Source organism: Clytia hemisphaerica, unplaced genomic scaffold (assembly GCF_902728285.1).
Source record: "Clytia hemisphaerica strain Z4C2 unplaced genomic scaffold, Clytia hemisphaerica genome assembly, whole genome shotgun sequence".
Taxonomy (NCBI): domain Eukaryota; kingdom Metazoa; phylum Cnidaria; class Hydrozoa; order Leptothecata; family Clytiidae; genus Clytia; species Clytia hemisphaerica.
In genome coordinates, this window is record NW_027104535.1 from 380739 (window position 1) to 403151 (window position 22413).

At 35.4% G+C, this 22413-nt stretch overlaps 1 protein-coding gene and 1 long non-coding RNA gene across 2 annotated transcripts in view; one reads left to right on the plus strand and one right to left on the minus strand.

Moving 5' to 3' along the window:
* The window catches only part of LOC136822546 (uncharacterized), a 72340-nt gene extending 51298 nt beyond the window's left edge, over positions 1-21042 (plus strand). Inside the window, exons 36-52 of the mRNA XM_067078810.1 lie at positions 601-735; positions 1509-1655; positions 2502-2600; positions 3087-3202; positions 3566-3704; positions 4739-4792; positions 5319-5399; positions 5813-5865; positions 6066-6233; positions 6857-6993; positions 14119-14210; positions 15066-15113; positions 17253-17375; positions 18498-18575; positions 19067-19115; positions 19485-19583; positions 20457-21042. Of these exons, the coding sequence (XP_066934911.1) occupies positions 601-735; positions 1509-1655; positions 2502-2600; positions 3087-3202; positions 3566-3704; positions 4739-4792; positions 5319-5399; positions 5813-5865; positions 6066-6233; positions 6857-6993; positions 14119-14210; positions 15066-15113; positions 17253-17375; positions 18498-18575; positions 19067-19115; positions 19485-19583; positions 20457-20587 (1749 nt within the window). The 3' untranslated portion in view covers positions 20588-21042. The remainder of the gene's footprint in view (positions 1-600; positions 736-1508; positions 1656-2501; positions 2601-3086; positions 3203-3565; positions 3705-4738; positions 4793-5318; positions 5400-5812; positions 5866-6065; positions 6234-6856; positions 6994-14118; positions 14211-15065; positions 15114-17252; positions 17376-18497; positions 18576-19066; positions 19116-19484; positions 19584-20456) is intronic.
* Positions 8750-9234, minus strand: LOC136822545 (uncharacterized). Its single transcript, XR_010848911.1, has 3 exons — positions 9146-9234; positions 8912-9031; positions 8750-8797 (listed from the first exon to the last, which is right to left on the minus strand). It is a non-coding gene; the product is annotated as an uncharacterized lncRNA (long non-coding RNA).
* Positions 21043-22413: the final 1371 nt, after the last annotated feature.

Consider the following 22413-nt stretch of genomic DNA (forward strand, 5'->3'; position numbering starts at 1 on the left):
CGTCAATCTCATATACGATGTTCTACTATTTGATACACTCCATCATTCGATAATATTGAAAGTCGCCGTCAACAAGAAACTCTCATATACGATGTTCTACTATTCGATACACTCCATCATTCGATAATATTGAAAGTCGCCGTCAACAAGAAACTCTCATATACGATGTTCTACTATTTGATACACTCCATCATTCGATAATATTGAAAGTCGCCGTCAACAAGAAACTCTCATATACGATGTTCTACTATTCGATACACTCCATCATTCGATAATATTGAAAGCCACCATCAACAATAAACTCTCATATACGACGTTCTACTATTTGATACACTCCATCATTCGATAATTATTGAAAGTCGCCGTCAACAAGAAACTCTCAAATACGCAGCTCTACCATTCGATAATTATTGAAAGTCGCCGTCAACAAGAAACTCTCAAATACGCAGCTCTACCATTCGATACTCTCTTTTATTCGATGAGAATACAATGCGCCTTGAAATCGAATTAGAGAGCAAAAGCGAAAGAAAAAAAAGAAACAAAATCGAGAAAATAATGACGGCCTTAAAATCTGAAATATTTTGTACTTATTTTTTACAGGCGATTAGTATCTTGGAGACAGCAGTCAAGTCAGAACCTTCATCTCATTTCGTCACCCTATTGGCTAAAACGAAAATGAAAGCGAAACTGTTCCCTGAAGCTATTGAAAGTTTCAATAAGGCTATCGCCATACTTGTAAGCAAGATTCCACTATTGCTAATAATATTTTCGTGATTTTCTGAGATTTTCAACGTCAATCCTGTTGATACCCCAGGTTGAGTGGTCATGTCGTAAAAAAATGAGTTTAAAAAATAATATGGAAGATGCAGTAGTCGAGAAGCAATACACTTTTTCGACTGTTGCCCGCCAATTACCGCGCGGGCATTTTTTTGTCTATTTAACCACCCTAAAACCGTCCTAGTCTTTTTTTCACACCTAAAGACAATATAAAAAAGTGTAAAAGAAGGATTGGATCGAGTTTAGGGTGGTAAATTAAATAATAAAGTGGCGCGGTCAAAATGGTGTATTGAGCAATATCTGTTTATTTATTAACTACGCTCAGACGATTCTTTCGTCTTTTTACTTTATGTCACAACAAAAAGCATCACGTCTCATACGCCACTCAATAGCGCCCGTAAAGGCGGCTATAGCCATGTTCAGACGTTACGGTTTCGTATAGTTTCGGTATGGTTTCTGTTACGGATCGACAGTGTTCAAATTGGTTTCGGAGCAAGAAAACGTAGCAGTTCCTTTCCGATGAAAATAGTGGAGCGAAACTGTTTCGATCTGTTTTACTTTGTAATGTCTTCTTTTTTGACGTTTCGTATTTTGAGAACAGTAACGCCTGAACATAGTCTAAGACTAAAAATTTCTAATACTTCTTAACATTTGCGAATATCGGTCGTCATGTACATTGGTTTGGAAAGGTCGGAACTCGTAGTTATCATATATTTTTTTTTTTTTTCAAGAAACCTTGGAATCCAAAAAATGCCTGGCCCAAAGAAGCGGGTGACGCCTACTTCAACATTGGAATATGTTACGTTGAAATGAAAAAGTTTTCCGATGCTTTGGATTCCTTCAATTCTTGTCTAAAAATCAACCCCGAACTTGCTGAAGTAAGCATCGCAATCTTGTTCTTGATTAAACTTTTTCCCTCGTTCGATTGGAGCTCACATGAGTGTTTATACACACTTTTTTATAAGAATGATGTTTTTCCATTTCTTAACTTTTTTGGGAAAATTATCCTAAAACATTCTTAAGGTATTCTTAGGTTAGGATCCTAATTCAGACTAGATTCATTTTAGCACATAGGTCTCAAGCATAAAATGGCATTTTTGTGAAAAGAGTGAGCTTTACTTGGGGGTAATTGGCGACTTTTAATTGAAAATGCTCTAAAAATGGAATTCTTAGCTTGAGTAGCAAAAGTCCATGATGGTGATATTCTTAGCATATTCTTAATTTTTTGGCCATTTTCATCATGGACATTCTTATAAAGTATATTCGAATAAAAAAAGCGTGTATTTGTATAGTATTTTCTTTGGGGGCTTTCAAATTTTGACCCTTATGATTTACTAACATGTTATTTGCGATCACATGCTTCATTATGGATAGACCATAGTCGTTTATTATATGTGTAATTCAGTGTGTGGGTGTTATAAATAATAATAATACGATAATTATTGTTACATGCTAACATCAGTTTGTACAAACTTTAATTTGTCCCTTTAATTATTTTTTGCTTATTTTCTTTGTCTGGATTATGCTCAGCATTTTTCAAATCCTGCCTTTCAAAGCCCTGTTTTTGTCTCTTGTATTTTTGAAGTAAAACTATTTGTGTTAACATCCGTGAAAGATTTCTGCGTTGATATAAAAGTTTAAAGTGTCATGCTAAAAAGATAAATAGCGAACGGATAACCATGATCGGCCCATGATATTTCAAATATTGTGTCCTTTTTTTGTAGGCATACTTTCATCGTGGGTTGACGAAAATGAAACTTGGATTATCAAAAGGTGTTCATGATTTCAACCGCACACTTGTTCATAAACCAAAATACTACCAGGTATTGTATACCCAATACACCTTTTTGACCGTAGCCGCCAATTGCCGCGTGGGTATTTTTTTGTCCGCCTTATCCCACTAAAACCGTCCCAGTCCTTTTTTCGCACCTAAAGACAATATAGAAAAATGTGTCAAAAAAGGATTGGATTGACTTTAGTGGGGTAAAAGTAGCACGCGCGACTACGGTCGAAAAGGTGTATTTGTTACTGGTGTGTATACTTTTAGTTATATTAAAGGTTTTATTTTTTAAATAGAATGATATCGTCTGCTTACTCATCAATTTTAATTCGCAATCTTTTTCACATTGAATTGACACGGATGTGGAGCAAGATTAGTCAGAAAGAGGCAGACACTGTCCTAATATAAAATACGTGTCTGATTTGTAAAAATAGAGTGTTTAAGTATGGCTCAAATTAATTGTTTAAAAAAACACCGTATATACCGGTCGCTGCATATTTTATGTCGAGTTGATCATTTCTTTTTTAAGGCTTACCTGGGGCGTGCTTCGTATTACGGCAGTAAAAAACGATATGCAAAAGCGATCATGAATTGTAACGAAGCTCTGCGATTGCATCCAAACAGCGTTCGTGCTTTAGTATACAGGTACGTTGGGCTTCCCTTCCCAAAGTTTTTTTGGAGTTGTCAAGTTGGCCAGTAACTTTGGATCGCTTATTAACCGATTTTGATTTTAACTCTTAAAAGGTTTTCTAAATGTAATCAAGATGTTTACTTAATTTATGAAGAAGTCTCTTCACGATTTGTTTGTGCGCTTTTTCTCTTTCACGTGGAAACCATACCTATCTCATACATATGAGAGTGGTTTCCATGCCGTGAAAAAAGATTTTCGATTTCTTGACTTTTCAACGGAAGACGAAATATCCAAAGATTCATTATCTTTGAACCAATCGAAAAAGAAACTTATTTTATTTTAACATAATTTTCATTTAAAAATCTTCTCATGAACAGGGGTGCTATTAAATTCCATATCAAAGCTTACAAACTGGCCATCAAAGATCTCTCAGAGGCTATTGGCATCGATTCCAATTGTATGTTGGCTTACTTCAATCGAGCTGTATGCTTTCATCAAAAACGTTATTTTTTCAAGGTAGGCCTGTTTTAGAGTTTGTTCTAGTCCCCATTTACAGCACTCAAGGTAAATTACATACCGTGGGTGCAGTCTTTAAGGGTTGATACGAGAGACGGAGCAATGTGAGGGTGTACAACGTGAGAAAAACGCCCAGGGGATACTTAGGCTAGTTTTCGTAAAATTTAACCATTTTTTCCCTGTAAAATAGAAAAGAAAATTCAAAAAGCACTACAATGGCCTAACATTGAGACCCTTACTTTTGTCTTTTTCCATATCGAGTACCCCTCCCTCGCTTAGCTTTTATTGGACCTACCACGGATGTCCTTTAAATTAACGTTCGTTCGTCTGTTCGTCTGCTACCAGCTTTTCTTAAGAGCTCATTTAGGCACAAAGGTGCCTAACTATAAGCCCTCGAATGTGACGGAGCCAGATTTTGAAGAAAAAAAACGGGGGGCAAATTTCAGCCAAAAAAAACGGCTAAAAAAGGGTTTTTTGAACTTTGTTAAAAACTGGAGCATTAATTTTTTCTGATTTTTTTGCATGAAATTAGGGTACTATCGTTGATAAAAGATGGTTGAAGCATATTTTCACGAAAACATTTTCTCGTCTAAAAAATTGCATCATTGTTCTTAGCCAAATTACTCATTTTCTTGATGAGATAGATATTCTTTTCTTTCCAATCCCCTCCCTTAATACCACGACAATCAATGTTGAAAGCAGACGATGAATTTTAATAAATCGTTACTATTTGTGCTCCGAATGATTGCTTTAACAGTCACACTCAAGTAGATATCAATTATTATGTGTTAAATGCATAACCAGATAGTTCCATTAAAGTAGCACTTGTTGTTTTTAGCTTTTCTATTTGGTTTAGTGATTTCATTAAATCAACGAAATCACTGCATAGAATCTACCCCAATCCTGTATATATCTTATTATACCATACGAGACTTTATCTTAGCAAATTATTGGTAACCAACATTTTATGATCTTCTTTAATGCGTGGTTCGTTCTGGATTATAAACTAAATACTGTCTGTTTTGTTTTTCCAGGCATTACGTGATTACAGCATCGTGTTGATGAGTGATTGCAATCTACGGATGAAGGTATCCTTTGTTGCTTCAATTAAAGGTTTTGTTTTTAAATAAGAGTGATATCGTTTGCTTACTCATCAATTTTAATTTATAAGCTTTTTCGCATGGGATTAACACGGATGTGGAGCAAGATTGGTCAGAAAGAGGAAAAGAAAACAAATTTTTGCTTATATCAGCATAAAATAACAATAGGCAGACACTGTCCTGATATGAAATATGTGTCTTATATGAAACGGGAACACTTATGTAAAAACAAAACCTTTAAAGAACATCACCACGTTATCAGAGAGGCTAAACTAAACTTTAATCAAAAGAAAGACTTTATGTCATAATTCATTAGATACTTCCTCTTAATTAACCCAGCGCCGAGCATTACACTCTCTTTAATTGGATTTTCAGTTCACCCGCTTTTTGAAAGCTGATCCACTGGCACTGTGAGGACAGCATACCCGTGTAAAGAAAATCTATATATGATCCTCCATAAGTTAAATAAGGTTAATGTTTTTATGAAATTGCCATTAATTTTCTTCATTTTTAGGCATTATTAAACCGAGGGCTCCTTTATTTCCAAATAAATGATGTTGAGAATGCTTTGTGCGATTTCCTCGTTGGTTTGAAGGTAAAATTTATCTCATAATTTTCAAAGGAAAAGCATTAAAATCTTATGTGTATTTTTGGCTTTAGGCTTTGGCTTTCAGGCTGTACACATTAGTGTAATGATGACCTTGGTAAACTAGTGATTTATTGCATCTTGAAATGCCGCAATTCATTGAAATTACCCATGATTCTTTACTACTGTAGACTCTCTCACTTATTCGAACTTCTATTATTCGAATCCTTCTATTATTCGAACTAACTCCAACTCCCCCCATCAAGGAGAAACCCATCTTAAAATGCATTCTTTAATTTAAACCTTTCTGTTATTCGAACAAATAATAATCCCCGTTCAAGATCGAATTAGTGAAAGTCAACTGTCGTACCCAGTCCTACACATAGCCCTTTAGGTTCTAATTTTATGCAATTCTTTTCAAGGAATTTCCAGACAATCCAAGAATTCATCATACAGTTGGACTTTGCTATCACAGGTTAAATGATAATTTTCTCCTTGAAGAGGACTAAGATATTTGTTGAAAACGAATGTTCTTCTTTATGATATAGTGCGCCACTATCCTGACAAAGTAGAAAAACTTTCTTTTTGTTTAATCTAGATTGAAGCAACACCGTATAATTCCTTTAAAGGAGTCTACTTAATAGTGTCTGAATAGCTTTCTTTTGTTTAATCTAGATTGAAGCAACATGAGAAAGCAACCGAATTCTTCACCAGTTCCCTTGAAGTGGACCCCTTCTTTTCACACTCTATACTAGCACGTGGTAATGTTCTCATGGACTCGTTTACCAACAAGATGGAGACTGGTAACGACAAATCGAATTTACGAGAAAAGAAAATTGCACGGTTAGTAAGTCTATTAGTGCCTTCAATCGAATCCCTTTATCTCATGCTAAATTGCAATATATGTATTTTTCACAAATATTTTTAAGGTGGCGACTAAACGAAGAACAGAAGACTCTTTGAGGACTTTTCTAAATACACGTATTTCCTATTAGCAGATTCATATAAAAAAGTCACGAGAAAACGTCGATTAAAGCTCTGATTTGCTGAGTATTGCACACAATAAGCATATTTTTTCAAAGTGTCCAGTGTATGATAGTGGTAATCATGTCTCAGCCAACAGAGCTGAACTCGACGTCTTTTCGTGACTTTTTTATATGAATCTGCTAATAGGAAATTGTGTATTGATTGGGGCGGAAACTATACTACTGAAAACACAAATTGGGCTATTTTAATACTGTTCTTTTCAAAAGGGAAACTGTATTTAAGAATGAAAACGCGTTTGGTCTAGATCAAATAATCCAGAAAACCACTAATGTGCAATGAGTACCTAACAGAGTACACGAGATATTCTAATGTGAAAAAGACTTTTTTCTGTTGTTAGAATTTGAGAAAGTTGAAGTCTTAGAGGTTTCCTTCAGCTGTAACCTTTGAGTTAGCTCAAGCTATACCTTTTATTGTTACAGACGTGATTATATTCGTGTACTTCACCTGAATCCACTCTCAAAAGAAGCTAGAATCAACTTAGCGTACAGCTTACAAGACGAGGGACAGTATATGAAAGCATGGCATATGTTCACACGCACTATCGATATTTCTCCTGGTAAGTGTGAAAATTTTATTTTCATAGTGTGCGCACTATCTTTCTGAAAGCTTTGTATTCTTGATATGCGTATGTCAAAATGACGTCATATTTTTTAACAGAAGCACCCAAAAAAGCCGGTTTTTTACCTCCGTGTTTCTATTTTTAGTAACAGAGAGGGGTCAAATCCCGGCTTCTTTAGGGTGTTTCCACTAGAAAAATGATTTATGCATATCAAGAATAGAAACCCTTCCGAAAAGTAACGAACGTGATAGTGAACAGACTGCACTGTGGGAATCGATGTAAAGCTAAGAAAGAATGTTATTTAAACGTAAGGGTAATGTATTTTTCATTCTCCGATATATAATAGGTAAAATAACTTAAGTCAAATAAAAAATACAATTATTAAGATATTTATATGACCAGCAACAATAAAAACTGAGTAACGAAATCTCAATTATGCGATACTTGTGTGGTAGATGTTTTGTGTAGCACTTCTTCTCCGGTGAATAAGGCAAAATTCCAGCAGCCTTCAATTCTTTGGATTCTCTGAAAAAAGAAAAAGGATAGATGCGTTCGAGACAGAAAATTCGCTTACAATTTTTATGTTGTACTTTGACTATTTTGACGAGTTTCCTCCCCTTTAACCCTCTGGAAAAGAAAGCAAAGTTCATGGTTCAAATATTGGAAATAGAATACCATTATTTATGATTGAATCTAGATTATTTTGACAAACCAAAATATTTGAGTATTTCTAATGTCTTACTTTTCATTTCTTCGACCATTGCTCTCTTGATTTCATCTTCCAGGAAAAAGCTTGCGGCGTGTCCAGCAGCTCTTAATCCTTTGCCAAGAATCCTTCTAATTTTTCCACCTTTTGGATCCTCTGAAAAAGAAAGCAAATTCATGGTTCAAATATTGGAAATAGAATACCATTATTTATCATTGAATCTAGACTATTTTGACAAACCAAAATTTTTGAGTGTTTCTAAATGTCTTACTTTTTAATTCTTCGACCATTGATTTCTTGATTTCATCTTCCAGGAAAAAGCTTGCGGCGTGTCCAGCAGCTCTTAATCCTTTGCCAAGAATTCTTCTAATTTTTCTACCTTTTGGATCCTCTGAAAAAGAAAGCAAGTTCATGGTTCAAATATTGGAAATAGAATACCATTATTTATGATTGAATCTAGACTATTTTGACAAACCAAAATATTTGAGTATTTCTAATGTCTTACTTTTCATTTCTTCGACCATTGCTCTCTTGATTTCATCTTCCAGGAAAAAGCTTGCGGCGTGTCCAGCAGCTCTTTATCCTTTGCCAAGAATCCTTCTAATTTTTCCACCTTTTGGATCCTCTGTAAAAGAAAGCAAGTTCATGGTTCAAATATTGGAAATAGAATACCATTATTTATGATTGAATCTAGACTATTTTGACAAACCAAAATATTTGAGTATTTCTAATGTCTTACTTTTCATTTCTTCGACCATTGCTCTCTTGATTTCATCTTCCAGGAAAAAGCTTGCGGCGTGTCCAGCAGCTCTTAATCCTTTGCCAAGAATCCTTCTAATTTTTCCACCTTTTGGATCCTCTGAAAAAGAAAGCAAATTCATGGTTTCAAATATTTGGAAATAGAATACCATTATTTATCATTGAATCTAGACTATTTTGACAAACCAAAATATTTGAGTATTTCTAATGTCTTACTTTTCATTTCTTCGACCATTGCTTTCTTGATTTCATCTTCCAGGAAAAAGCTTGCGGCGTGTCCAACAGCTCTTAATCCTTTGCCAAGAATTCTTCTAATTTTTCCACCTTTTGGATCCTCTGAAAAAGAAAGCAAATTCATGGTTCAAATATTGGAAATAGAATACCATTATTTATCATTGAATCTAGACTATTTTGACAAACCAAAATATTTGAGTATTTCTAATGTCTTACTTTTCATTTCTTCGACCATTGCTCTCTTGATTTCATCTTCCAGGAAAAAGCTTGCGGCGTGTCCAGCAGCTCTTAATCCTTTGCCAAGAATTCTTCTAATTTTTCCACCTTTTGGATCCTCTGAAAAGGAAAGCAAATTCATGGTTCAAATATTGGAAATAGAATACCATTATTTATGATTGAATCTAGACTATTTTGACAAACCAAAATTTTTGAGTATTTCTAATGTCTTACTTTTTAATTCTTCGACCATTGCTTTCTTGATTTCATCTTCCAGGAAAGATCTAGCAGCTATTGTGAGGTCAACATTTGGCTTCGGATAATCTTCAAGTTCTTCTTCTTTCTGGTCTTCTGTTGATTGAGCTAAGAATATTAATATATCACTTCAGTCAGTTCACACTTTTCAAAGAGCTTATTTTCAGCGTGTTCTTACTGCTCGAGACTTTAAACATGAACCAAGTAAACTGTGTTATATTTTAGGCTGGGAAGTTCTTATTTTTTTGCCAATTCAAGCCTATAGTTGTTCTTGTCCTGTTCTTATTTCTAGGGCAAAGCTGATGTATGTTAGGTTACCCTATTTTTATTTTAACCCTTAATTTGTTCAAGATTCAGACATTCCAGGTTGAAGCTGAGTGATAGTTCTTATAAAAAAATGCACAATATCACATCGATTTTCACTATTTCAACTGATTTCAAACTGTACAATTTTCATCTTTAAAGATGATAATTGTCATGAATAATCTTACCTTGTACAACATAAAGGACGAAAGAAAACAACAATAAAGCTTTCAGCATCTTCATTTTTATTCTGTTGTGAATTTTTAAAAACGACACAATTGATTTGAATATTGCTCTTGTTGTTCTTCAACTATTGACTGAATGACTTTTGAATTTCATGGTACCCTTATTTATACAAAGTTTTATGAGGAAGATTACTAATTCAACGATAATAATAGTTAAGGCGTAACTTTTTAGAGGCCCCACGCCTTCTTAACATCTTGGTAGCGTAGGATTAGCACAGGTGTATGATTTTAAGGTAGAAAACTGTTTAGAAATGCTTTTCCTGGTCCGTTGCATTAAACGATGTTATCGTCCGTTACATTGATAGTAAAGGCGGGAAAATAATGGCGGTATGGCGTTATGGCGGTATACGGAAAAAAATAGGCGGGAGATTTTGGAAGACTGGCAACTCTACCGACTGTAAACTCTTTTCGACAAAAAAACTCGTTTGCGAATTTTCTTCGGCTTTGGGCTTATTTCTTAGATAGTGATTCGTTTTAGACTAAAGTATAGTCTACCTTTACATGTCGTTGCAATAGGAAATCAAAGGTGTTTCTTCATTCCAACCTATAGGCCCGTTTCATGTGACGTCACATGTTTACATCGGCTCGTTACGACCCGTAAAACGGCCTGACTTTCAGAGGCAAAAAAGACAACAACATTACCTGGAGGCACGCAGTTTATGTCAATTTTCTCAGGATCTAGAAGGAATTTTGAATAGAAATTTTAGTATGTTATCTAATAACTATATAGGATTCTTATACTAAAATTTCATGAAATTCTGATGAAGAGATTTTGAATAATAAAATCAAAACTGCCTTTTTCCAGCGAGCGCTTCGTGTTTTCTGCCTTTGAAAAACCGTAACTATTTTGGCGCATGCGCATACAAATGCGAAAAATCAAAACATTGAAACAGGTCTATTGAACTAAGTTTTGAAAATCTACTTTAGGTAAAGAAGCGAAGGTAAATTATAAGCTGAATTCTGTGTTGGAAGTTATTTCTTTCTTCACATTGAATTTCGATTATCGGTGATATGTTATGGCTTTAGTAGTGTGGGGAGGAAGTTCCTATTAATGATACAATATTTTAAGCGAAAGTCACGACATTCAGTTTTTCTGGCCTAGTTTTTTTTTTTGACATGCGAGTATCTTACCAAAAAAACAATTATCTATTACCGACTTTATGTATATAATGATATTTATGATATCGAGGGTGATGATAAGTGAAGTCGACGTAAAACAAAGTCAATAATTCATAGCCATAGTTTTTCTTAATGCCAAAGAAAAAGGGTTAAAGGAAGTGAACTAAATGTCATGGAGGACATTTTATTCATTAAGAAAGTTAATTGTTTTGTGACTTTCATGGAAGTTGTTTAGATAAGTGTGTGATTATATTGAAGGAAGTTTGATACAAATTTCGTGCAAATCACCCTTTCATAATTACTTTTTTTCAGTATGAAATATGATTTTTGGACCTACCTCCGGGTACCCCGGTGGAGGTCCTATAAATTAACCGATGTCCGTTCGTCCCCTTCGTCCGTCTGTTACCAGCTTTTCTCAGGATTGGCTCATTAGTTTTTTCTGATTTTTGGCACAATGATGCAAAATGGCAATGCCCAAAATGTGACGGAGCCCGATTTTCGAAAAAACAATTTTCCGGGCGAAAATGCCGGAAATATGCCGGAAAAAACTGCTTTTTTGGCAATTTCTCGAGATTTTATCATTAGTTTTTTCTGATTTTTTGCTCAAAGATGCGTATTAATAATGCCCAAAACATAGCCGAGCTAGATTTTTGCAAAAAAAATTTTCCGGCCGAATATGCCGGAAATCGCCGTTTTTCTGGATTTTCATTGGACTTTTTCCTAATAATTGGTTGTTTTTCATTCAAAAACATTATTAATAGCAATGCCCACCATCAAGCATGTTTCAATTTTCAATAAAATAGATTTTTGAAGCCGGAACTATTTAAAAATCGCCGGAACAACCTATTTTCGCCGGAAAGACAGTATTTCTTGAATTTTTCGAGCTGTACTTTATATTTTTTTATGAAATTTTGCACACTGATGCAAAATGACAATACCTAAAATGTGACAGAGCCCGATTGTCGGAAAACATTTCTTTCCGGCCGAAAATGCCGGAAATATGGCGGAAAAACCAGATTTTTTACATTTTCTCGAATTTTCATTCATAGTCTTTTCTAATTTTTTGCAGAGAGATGCGTTTTCGCAATGCTCAAAACATGGCCGGGTTCGATTTTTGAGAAAAAAAATTTTTGCAGATTTTCATTGGATTTTTTCGTTTTATGTCTTTGTTTTTTTCAAACAAAAACATTATTTATAAGAATGTCCACGATTAAGCATGGTTCAATTTTCAATGAAACTGATTTTGGTACAGGAACTTTCTAAAAATTGCCAGAACAGCCGAGAATCGCCAGATTTCTTGAATTTCTCGAGTTGTTCTCTTATCGGGGAAAACTTCGTCGGGGAAAAGTGACGAAATTTTGGCCAAGTGACGAATATTTCTCCCCGACGAAAATTTTCCCTGGCCTTAATGCATTTACCAACTACCAGCAAGTGACGAATATTTTTCCCCGACGAAAATTTTTCCTGACAAAAATTTTCCACAACGAAGTTTTCCCCGATAAGGTATTGTTGTCATTTTTCAATTGTCTTATTACATCACTCTTCAGGTAGGTCCATTCAGCATGTAGCTTGTTTATCCTTGTTTCTTCAAGAGTCGCAAAATGTTCCTGGATTTTCTCCCGGGGGGGGGGCACTCGATTTCGAAACGACGGTATGTGCTGCGCAAAATCTGCTTCTCAAATTCCTACCCTTGCAGTGCAGTTCAATATGGCTGAAAAGGTACCCTTTCAGTGCATTTCTCATGATTTACCAAACCTTATAGTGCACTATATTTTTCAGCTGTAAATCTGCGTGATAAAAGAAGGTTGGAAAATTTTCTGTTTCAAAGAAAAACTGAGAAAATTATTCTTGTCAGCTGTAATTATCAGACAAGAGAAATTTTTTGAAACAAACGAGAAGTAAAAATCTTTCTTTTTATCAATTATTTTGAATTTGTTCTAAAATTCCACCCTTGCAGTGCAATCTCACAGAAACACACCCTTACAGTGCATTTAGTGCATTTAGGGATGCTGAAAAACCTCACCCTTAAGCGCTGCACATGACGTAGGCCAGATCATATGAGTGCCACCCCCCCCCCGGGATTTTCTCCCTAAACGTCTCTCTCCTGGAAAAATAGACATTTGAGAAATATCCGTCGTTGGCTGCTCTTGTTTCTTATTGCCTGACTCAAAATGTTTCAAGTGGTGTATGTCTCTTAAAGGTTTTATTTTTACATAAGTTTCCTGTTTCATATCGGACACCTATTTCATATCGGGGCAGTGTCTGCCTATTGTTATATTATGCTGATATGAGCGAAAATATTTTTTTGTTTTCCTCTTTCTGACCAATCTTGCTCCGCATCCGCCCTCAATCCAATGTGAAAAAGCCTGTGAATTAAAATTGATGAGTAAGCAAGCGATATCACTCTTATTTAAAAACAAAACCTTTAATATAAGTAAGCTTCCCTCGTGTTAAAATATATGTACTCCAGTAAAAACGCATACACTTTTTTAAGAAACTAGTTTTACCAAGCAGCCTCAATGTTTCTAAAATTTGTCAAGCTTAAAGAATGCATGTCGATAATACAATAGTCTAATAGACTATTTTAGGCGTACAAGCTTTCGCGAGCGGAAACTTTTGCGATTTTCGCAAATTTTGGCCCTTTTTGCGAAAGTAAATGTCTTTAGAAATTCTAGGAAGGGCCATTCACGAAAGTTTGTGCTCGCGAAAAATTCTTAACAAAATAGAAAATCTGTAAAATTCTCTGAACTCTGAATAAAATCTAATATTTATGGCACTTTTTAGCCTGCTAAAAGACTAATTAGTCAAAGGACAAATGTTTCAAGCCAATCCAAGAAGTATTTGTCCCTCTAAGCAATTTTTTCATGTAAAAATTCTCAATTTTACGTCTTGATTCGCAAAAGTTTATGCTCGCGAAAAATATTTTTCCGTTAAATTCGTGAAAGTAAATGTCGTGAATTTCGCGATTTTTCGTCCTCGTGAAAGTTTCTGCTCGCGAAAGTTTGTACGCCTAAAGTAATCTACGGTACTTTCCTATCTTCTATATTGATTTTCTTGGATTTTCTAACTTTCTCAAGTGTTTCTAACTGTTATGTGTAAGTATTTTTCTGGAACTTTCCCTTGATTAGAAGGTTCTTTAAAAAATACCGAATTTAAAAATGTTATTTTCTCATTCTCATTCTCAGCATGTTTCTTAGATGTTTCTTAGTTTTTAGGCATTCTTAAGAGTGTTTCTTAAGAAAAAAGGTGTATTACATTATTTATTATTTGTTTTAATCTTTACAGGGCATCAACGAGCTTTGGAAGGACGAGCTATCGTTAGTCTACACATGGGAAATGCTTTTGGTGCATTGGTCGATATGAACAGTGCTTTAAACGTAAGTTGTGCATTGTGAGTTGAGGTCATATTTTCAGTCGGAAAGTCTAGGATTGGGCTTTTCCAGAAAAAAATTGAATATGGGGGTTGGAGGATATAACATTTTTTCGAAATTTACCCCCGGACATTATGCTTTTGACTTCCTGGACGCAGGTCTAACCCTCTGGACAAGTATCAGTTGACCCCCTTGACATTCAAAATTACCCTCAAACAGAGCAACATTACCCCCAAACAGAGCAAGTTTACTACCCCCGGACAAGGCATATTTGTCACTACCCCTCCCCGGACAAAATATCCTCCACCCCCATCTACGAATATTTTCTGGAATAGCCCATTGCAGACGAGTGAATAAAGACAAGAAAAGCAATAGACCGTGACGAGACTGGGGTGGAGTTTACAGGGTAGGATTGACGTCAAATATTTGAGGTCATAGATCGCTAATTGTCTCATAAATACAGACCTCTTTTGACGTCATCCCTGGTAAAACTGGCCCAAATTCTTTGTGGCTTTAAAGCTGCTTGAAAGGTGTATTGACGTTGAAATGAAATTAGTTAAAGGTTTTGTTTTTACATAAGTGTTTCCGTTTCATATCAGACACATATTTCATATCAGGACAGTGTCTGCCTATTGTTATATTATGCTGATATAAGCAAAAGATGATTTTTGCTCTTTCTGACCAATATTGCTCCATATCTGTTTCAATCCAATGTGGAAAATCTTGTAAATTAAAGTTGATAAGTAAGCAAACGATACCACTCTTATTTAAAAACAAAACCTTTAAATGAAACTCAACAAGTCAGAGATACTGAATAGGGGAGATTCAATTATAATCGATTGAAATATTTTGTTTTTTCAGTCAGGGAAGAATGCAGAGTTACTTTGTAACCGTGGTATTGTACATCAGGTAAAACATTATTTTTCTTTAACAATTTTTTTAGGCCATTTGAATACTGTATTATAGTAGAGGAAAATTTGTTCGTTTTTTTTTTTTTTTGAGAGCTTTCCAAAGATATACAACAGATCTCCGTTTTCTCAAGCTAAAGTTTTCATTAATTTTTGACCCTATGATTTTTGCCTGAGACCGTCATATTTGTCCGAAAATCACACCTAAGTGTCCGAAAAAAATTGGAACCTAAGTTATTTTGATTCCCCTACCCCTTAGCTTTCCAAAAATGTATCACAAATGCTTTGACCAAAACAATCTAGCGATTTTACAAAATGCCCTCTACTATTACATACGGGAATGCTATGTCTAAAGTTTGTAAAGCGCAACATCATATGTTCCACTCACGATTTAATGACTACACGTTTTTTTATAAGAACAATTTTATAAGAACACGAGACTGAAAATTGACAAAAACCTAGAAACAAATTAAAAACAACCTGAGCCTCAGATTTCAAAATTTACTAAGAAAGTACTGATTTTAACAGATTTTAATTTAAACCCATTTTAAATTCTTATGTAAAGAAAGTAGCGTATTAAGAACATTTAAGCCTAAAAATTTCAAAAGAAATTAAGAAGAACCTAGTTTGAGCCAAAATTGACTGATTCTCAATTTATTCTCAACTTATTCTCATCTTTCGACTTTTAATTCCATATATATTTTATTTATTCTCAGTCAATAATAGAGACTAGTTTATTTTCCGATACTCGGAGTTTCGTGCCGTTTCAGGCAGATATCATCAGAATAGACGAGTTTATTTTCCGATACTCGGAGTTTCGTGCCGTTTCAGGCAGATATCAGTCAGAGACTAGTTTTATTTGATACTCGTTCGGCCGGTTCAGGCAGATATCAGTCAATAATAGAGACTAGTTTATTTTCCGATACTCGGAGTTTCGTGCCGTTTCAGGCAGATATCAGTCATAATAGAGATAGTTTATTTTCCGATACCGGAGTTCGTGCCGTTTCAGGCAATATCAGTCAATAATGAGAGTAGTTTATTTTCCGATACTCGGAGTTTCGTGCCGTTTCAGGCAGATATCAGTCAATAATAGAGACTAGTTTATTTTCCGATACTCGGAGTTTCGTGCCGTTTCAGGCAGATATCAGTCAATAATAGAGACTAGTTTATTTTCCGATACTCGGAGTTTCGTGCCGTTTCAGGCAGATATCAGTCAATAATAGAGACTAGTTTATTTTCCGATACTCGGAGTTTCGTGCCGTTTCAGGCAGATATCAGTCAATAATAGAGACTAGTTTTATTTTCCGATACTCGGAGTTTTCGTGCCGTTTCAGGCAGATATCAGTCAATAATAGAGACTAGTTTATTTTCCGATACTCGGAGTTTCGTGCCGTTTCAGGCAGATATCAGTCAATAATAGAGACTAGTTTATTTTCCGATACTCGGAGTTTCGTGCCGTTTCAGGCAGATATCAGTCATAAATAGAGACTAGTTTATTTTCCGATACTCGGAGTTTCGTGCCGTTTCAGGCAGATATCAGTCAATAATAGAGACTAGTTTATTTTCCGATACTCGGAGTTTCGTGCCGTTTCCGGCAGATATCAGGCAATAATAGAGACTAGTCCGATACTCGGAGTTTGCCGTTTCAGGCAGATATCAGTCAATAATAGAGACTAGTTTTTTTCCGATACGCGGAGTTTCGTGCCGTTTCAGGCAGATATCAGTCAATAATAGAGACTAGTTTATTTTCCTGATACTCGGAGTTTCGTGCCGTTTCAGGCAGATATCAGTCAATAATAGAGACTAGTTTATTTTCCGATACTCGGAGTTTCGTGCCGTTTCAGGCAGATATCAGTCAATAATAGAGACTAGTTTATTTTCCGATACTCGGAGTTTCGTGCCGTTTCAGGCAGATATCAGTCAATAATAGAGACTAGTTTTATTTTCCGATACTCGGAGTTTTCGTGCCGTTTCAGGCAGATAGCAGTCAATAAGAGGAATTTATTTCCGATACTCGGAGTTTCGTGCCGTTTCAGGCAGATATCAGTCAATAATAGAGACTAGTTTATTTTCCGATACTCGGAGTTTCGTGCCGTTTCAGGCAGATATCAGTCAATAATTTATTTATTCTCAATGACAGGCACTTGGTGATGTTGTGAATGCAATGAATGATTACCAATCAGCAATCAGAACGGATCCGTCGTACGCATTAGCTTATTATAACGCCGCTAATATTTACTTTCTACACAAACAATACGCACAGGTATCGCACGTTTTTGTTTTTTTCTTTTCTACTGGAGCTTTACTCTATACGAAGGTTTTTAGCCTCAATTAACTTGAATTCTTTTCTCTTACAGTATTACTTCGAATAAGGGGCCTTTATTAATTTTTTTTGGATTTTAGGAGGGGATTTGTTCGAGGGGGCTTTAAAAAGTAGAGGGCATTTATTTGAAGTAATACGGTATGCCCCCAATACTGATATAAATCTTTTTCTCCTCCATTTCTTCCTTATAATTATCCTCAGCTGGAATCAGACAGTTGAAATCTTAAGACTTAAAATTTAAACTATAATCAAACAAACTCAAGTTTGCGCTAAAGGATAAGTTTTCTGTAATTCTGTAATTTCTCAATAATTATATTGTTCTGAATCATCTTTTTGGTAATAATGATAATGATTTGATAATAAATTTGTTGAGAAACGAGTGGCAAACTAAAAATTAGTGAAAGAAAATTACAGGCTACTATCATCAATAATCTGACCTTCATACCTTCGCCAGGAAAACAATTATCTTTACAGTGGCTATGTAATTGTTCCTGTCATCGAACTTCCTATATTTCCCTGTCGGCAAAAAAAACCCCTTCTCACAGACCCGGTGGGATTTCTTCAGCCAGTGGGGTCAAAAACTCGATGGGGATGGATATTTCCGCGTTTTTTTACGGCGGGGGATTTGAATTCCATTGTTTTTGAGCCAAAAAATTCAGTGGGGATGGAAAAATAGCATGGTTTTTTGTGGTGAGGATTTTATTTTTAAATTGGAGTATAATTTTCCACTGGGGATGAAGAAGAAGAGAAGCGGGTGTCACAAAACGTCAAATAAATGTTTATCCAGCGTCCATAACGACAGTACATTCCTTATATGACTGTTGAAACAAAATTCTAACTAACAATAACGATCTTCCAGTGTTTTCTTAGACTAAACCAATGTATATCCTCTCTGAAATGTGAAATATGAAAACCCTTTGTCGTTTAAAGAAACTCATTTTAACCTCTGGATGTCTGACCTTTTTGCTGATGTTCAAAATGGATATCCGATATCCCTCAACAATGTGGAAAGATTTTTGTTGAATATCCAAAGTTTACCTCCTCAAAATATCATTCCTCTAGGCAATCGGCTACTACACCCGTGCATGTGAATGGCAAAAAACAGATGCTTATTCCTTCGTCAACCGCGCCGTTACCAGGGTATTATTTTGTTCATGAAATAATTGACCATTTATTTGAAGTGTGACTTTCACATTTTGAAATTCAAGATATTCATGACGTGATGTTTTATACAGAAGCACCCAAAATTGCTCCAGCGTTTGCGACTAACTTATTGTTCAAAGAATAAAACTAGTGGCAAACACCCGGTCTTCTTTGGGTGCTTCTGTATAAGACATTTCGTCATGAATATTAAGAATTGGTTTCAAGAATATGCATCCAAGAGTTGTTCAAAAATTTTCAATTAATTTTTTCACCGGAACCTCATTCTTCACAATACTCAAAGCCGATAGATAGATTCTTGACATGATACCGCATTCAATTCCGACTTAATTTTGAATGCATACATGAAGCCTGTAGACATAGAGGGCAGTCGGGAGACAATATTTTTCGACCGTAGGCAATTGGTGAAAAGATGTATATCTTTTAATTAAAATTGTTGAAATTATAATTTGATTATTCTTCCTTCACAGAGTCTGACAAAAGATTTCAAAGGAGCGTTAGAAGATTTTGCAGAAGCTGGTACGTAGAGCCTTTATTTTGCTTGGTCATTTTTTAAGTAGACCCATCACTAGTCCACGTGTTCAACTTAACGAGGGGAGACGAGAAGTGGGAATCCTTTTTGTGTAGGGTGTTTTTTGTAGAATTTTTTTGATTTTTCTTTAATTTCTCCTTGATTTTAGATGATGTGAGAGTCGAACTAAATAATTGATCCCTGCAGATAGTATTTAGTGAAAATGCTCTCTATAATCGAAACTTTCTCTAAATCGAAAAAAAGTCTTAGTCCATTAAGGTCGAATTAGAGAGAGGCAAACTGTATCACAATCGTGTTACTAAAATAAACCTCGATCGTCATTTTAATGTTTCATTCATTCATTCATCTTATTTCAGAAAAACACTGTCCAGATTGGGCGTTGATTTATTACAATCGTGCACACATATACAACACCATTGGTCAACTAGATAAAGCTCATGAAGACCTTTCTAATGGTATGCTCATATTTCATCCTCAGATACAGGGACCCCCGATCCCATCATGCATTTCGACCATGTTCACACACGTGTTATGGCTCCCCTTTATTACCGATGATCCCGTTTTTGATTCATAATACACGGGTTGCAAAATTATATCAGTACAGTCAAAACATGTGATTACTCGAATGTTTACGTGGTTTTATTCCCATGTGACTTGCTTTATAACTTACAGTTGATAACTTTATTAGTGTCAATAAATTCGAACTAATCAGAAATAAATATCACATGTAACAAGCACATAAAAATTCTGAGTAAAGGCATGATTTGTCTTCAGACTTTAATTTTGCAGCCTGTGTATTCAAAGGGAAAAATTGGGCCAAATTTGTTATTCGGAGAAAGTTTTCGTCGATCAATAAGGTTTTTTCAGTACCAGAAAGCATAGAAGGCATACTGTAAAGTACAGACCAAATGTCTCAAACCATCTGACTAGACCTTTTGTACCAGGGGTACAATAGCTTTAACGGTGCCAACCAACCCTTACATCAGTTGCTCAAAGTGAAGAAACCTTGCTTGATTAGCTTTTGAGGGGCTTACAATTCTCTGAATGAGTCAATTTCAGATATTGGATTAGAACGAATATCTTAAAGTCTTTCTAACCTTCGATAGAATTCACAACGGTTATCATAACATTTTTTAAAGAAGTTTTCTTCTTCATTTCTCATTTTAATTTTCTAAAGCTTTTTGAATCTTTTCCTTTATAATAATGTTCCACTCCTGAATATCTTTTCAACACGTTTTCAACTTTTTTGTCTCCGCTGCAGATTATTTTAACTTGAATATTTTGACTGAAATATTTTGATTGAAATATTTTTTTACTCCTTTTTTCAGCAATAAGGCTCCAGCCAAATGATGCACTAGCATACAAAAAACGTGCTGATGTGAAAGGAGCCTTAGGTATGCGTCAAGAGGCATTACAAGATTACCGTATGTCACTCGATTTAGCCTATCATAAAAAATGATCAAAATTAAATCAATGACGAATCGAATCGAATCGAATCGAATCGAATGAAGTTTAAGTGGTATAAGTGATTATTATTCAGTATGTGCGGTGACTATAGGCGATAATAAATTGAATTCTCTACTGTCTCTATTGTAGAGTGTTCGAATAGACAAGTTTCTTTTGATTACAATAAAGTGTTGTCAAAATAAATAGTCCTGGATCAAGAATATGAAAACCATATATTTTATGCTACATAAACTTTCATTGTTGAGTTTCAAAGAATTCTTAATTGACCTTCGATTCTTGTCATTTCAAAATGTAGAGATATATATTTTTTTAGGATTTTGTAAACACTTCATGAGCTAATTTTGAGAATTTTATTTTTTTCACCCATTCTTGTTCATATTGTACATAAGATAATATATATTTTGGTTTATTTAATTTATTGACATCTCAACATATCAGATGACAAGTTCTCAACTTCAGTTGAGCTAGAATCTGAGAATGTCTGTGTGTGTGTCTGTGTGTCTGTGTGTCTGTCACCAAAACTTTGGGGCAGGCTGGAGACTTCAAAAATGGTCCGATTGGGTTGAAATTTTGCACACTTGATCCTTGGGCAAATCCCTGGGGGTGTTTTTTTCATTTTTTCAAAATTTTAATTTTTGGGGCCTGGGGGACGAGTTTTTCGCCAAAACGAGGCTAAAACTTTGGGGCAGGCTGGAGACTTCAAAAATGGTCCGATTTGGCTGAAATTTTGCGCACTTGATCCTTGGGCAAATCCCTGGGGGTGTTTTTTTCATTTTTTCAAAATTTTGATTTTTGGGGCCTGGGGACGAGTTTTTCGCCAAAACGAGGCTAAAACTTTGGGGCAGGCTGGAGACTTCAAAAATGGTCTGATTTGGCTGAAATTTTGCACACTTGATCCTTGGGTAAATCCCTGGGGGTGTTTTTTTTATTTTTTCAAAATTTAGATTTTTGGGGCCTGGGAACGAGTTTTTCGCCAAAACGAGGCTAAAACTTGGGGGCAGGCTGGAGACTTCTAAAATGGACCGATTGGGCTGAAATTTTGCACATTTGATCCTTGGGCAAATCCCTGGGGTGTTTTTTTTTATTTTTTAGAAAATTATCATTTTTGGGGCCTGGGACGAGTTTTTCGCCAAAACGAGGCTAAAACTTTGGGGCAGGCTGGAGACTTCAAAAATGGTCCGATTGGGCTGAAATTTTGCACACTTGATCCTTGGGAAAATCCCTGGGGGCATTTTTCTTTTTTTTAGAAAATTATCATTTTTGGGGCCTGGGGACGAGTTTTTAGCCTAAACGAGGCTAAAACCCAAAATGCTATAATTTTTCTTAAGCCATTAAGTTTACAATTGGGCCTACGAATGATTTCAAAGATACTGAAGTTGAGCCAGTGCGGTTAGCACGTTCGACAGTGTGAAAACGAAGTAGATTGATTCGTTTTTTAATGGGAAATACACCCCCTACTCACAGACCCGGTAGGTTTTTTTCAGCCAGTTGGGATAAGAATAACGGACTGGAACTCCATGGGGATTGATAGTCTTATATTTCTATGGCTGGGGATTGATATTTTTGGACCTATCCCGGTGGGGTGGAGATCCTTTAAATTAACCTGTGTTCGTTCGTTCGTCTGTTACCAACTTTTCTCGGGATTGAATCATAGCAGTTTTTTGATTTTTGGTAGAAAGGTGCAAAATGGTAATGGCCGAAATGTTTCGAAAAAAAAAAATTGTGGGCAAATTTGGGCCAAAAAACGGCTAAAAAACGGGTTTTTTGGACTTTCTGTAAGGTACCATCAAAGGTAAAAGATGGCTGAAGCAGATTTTT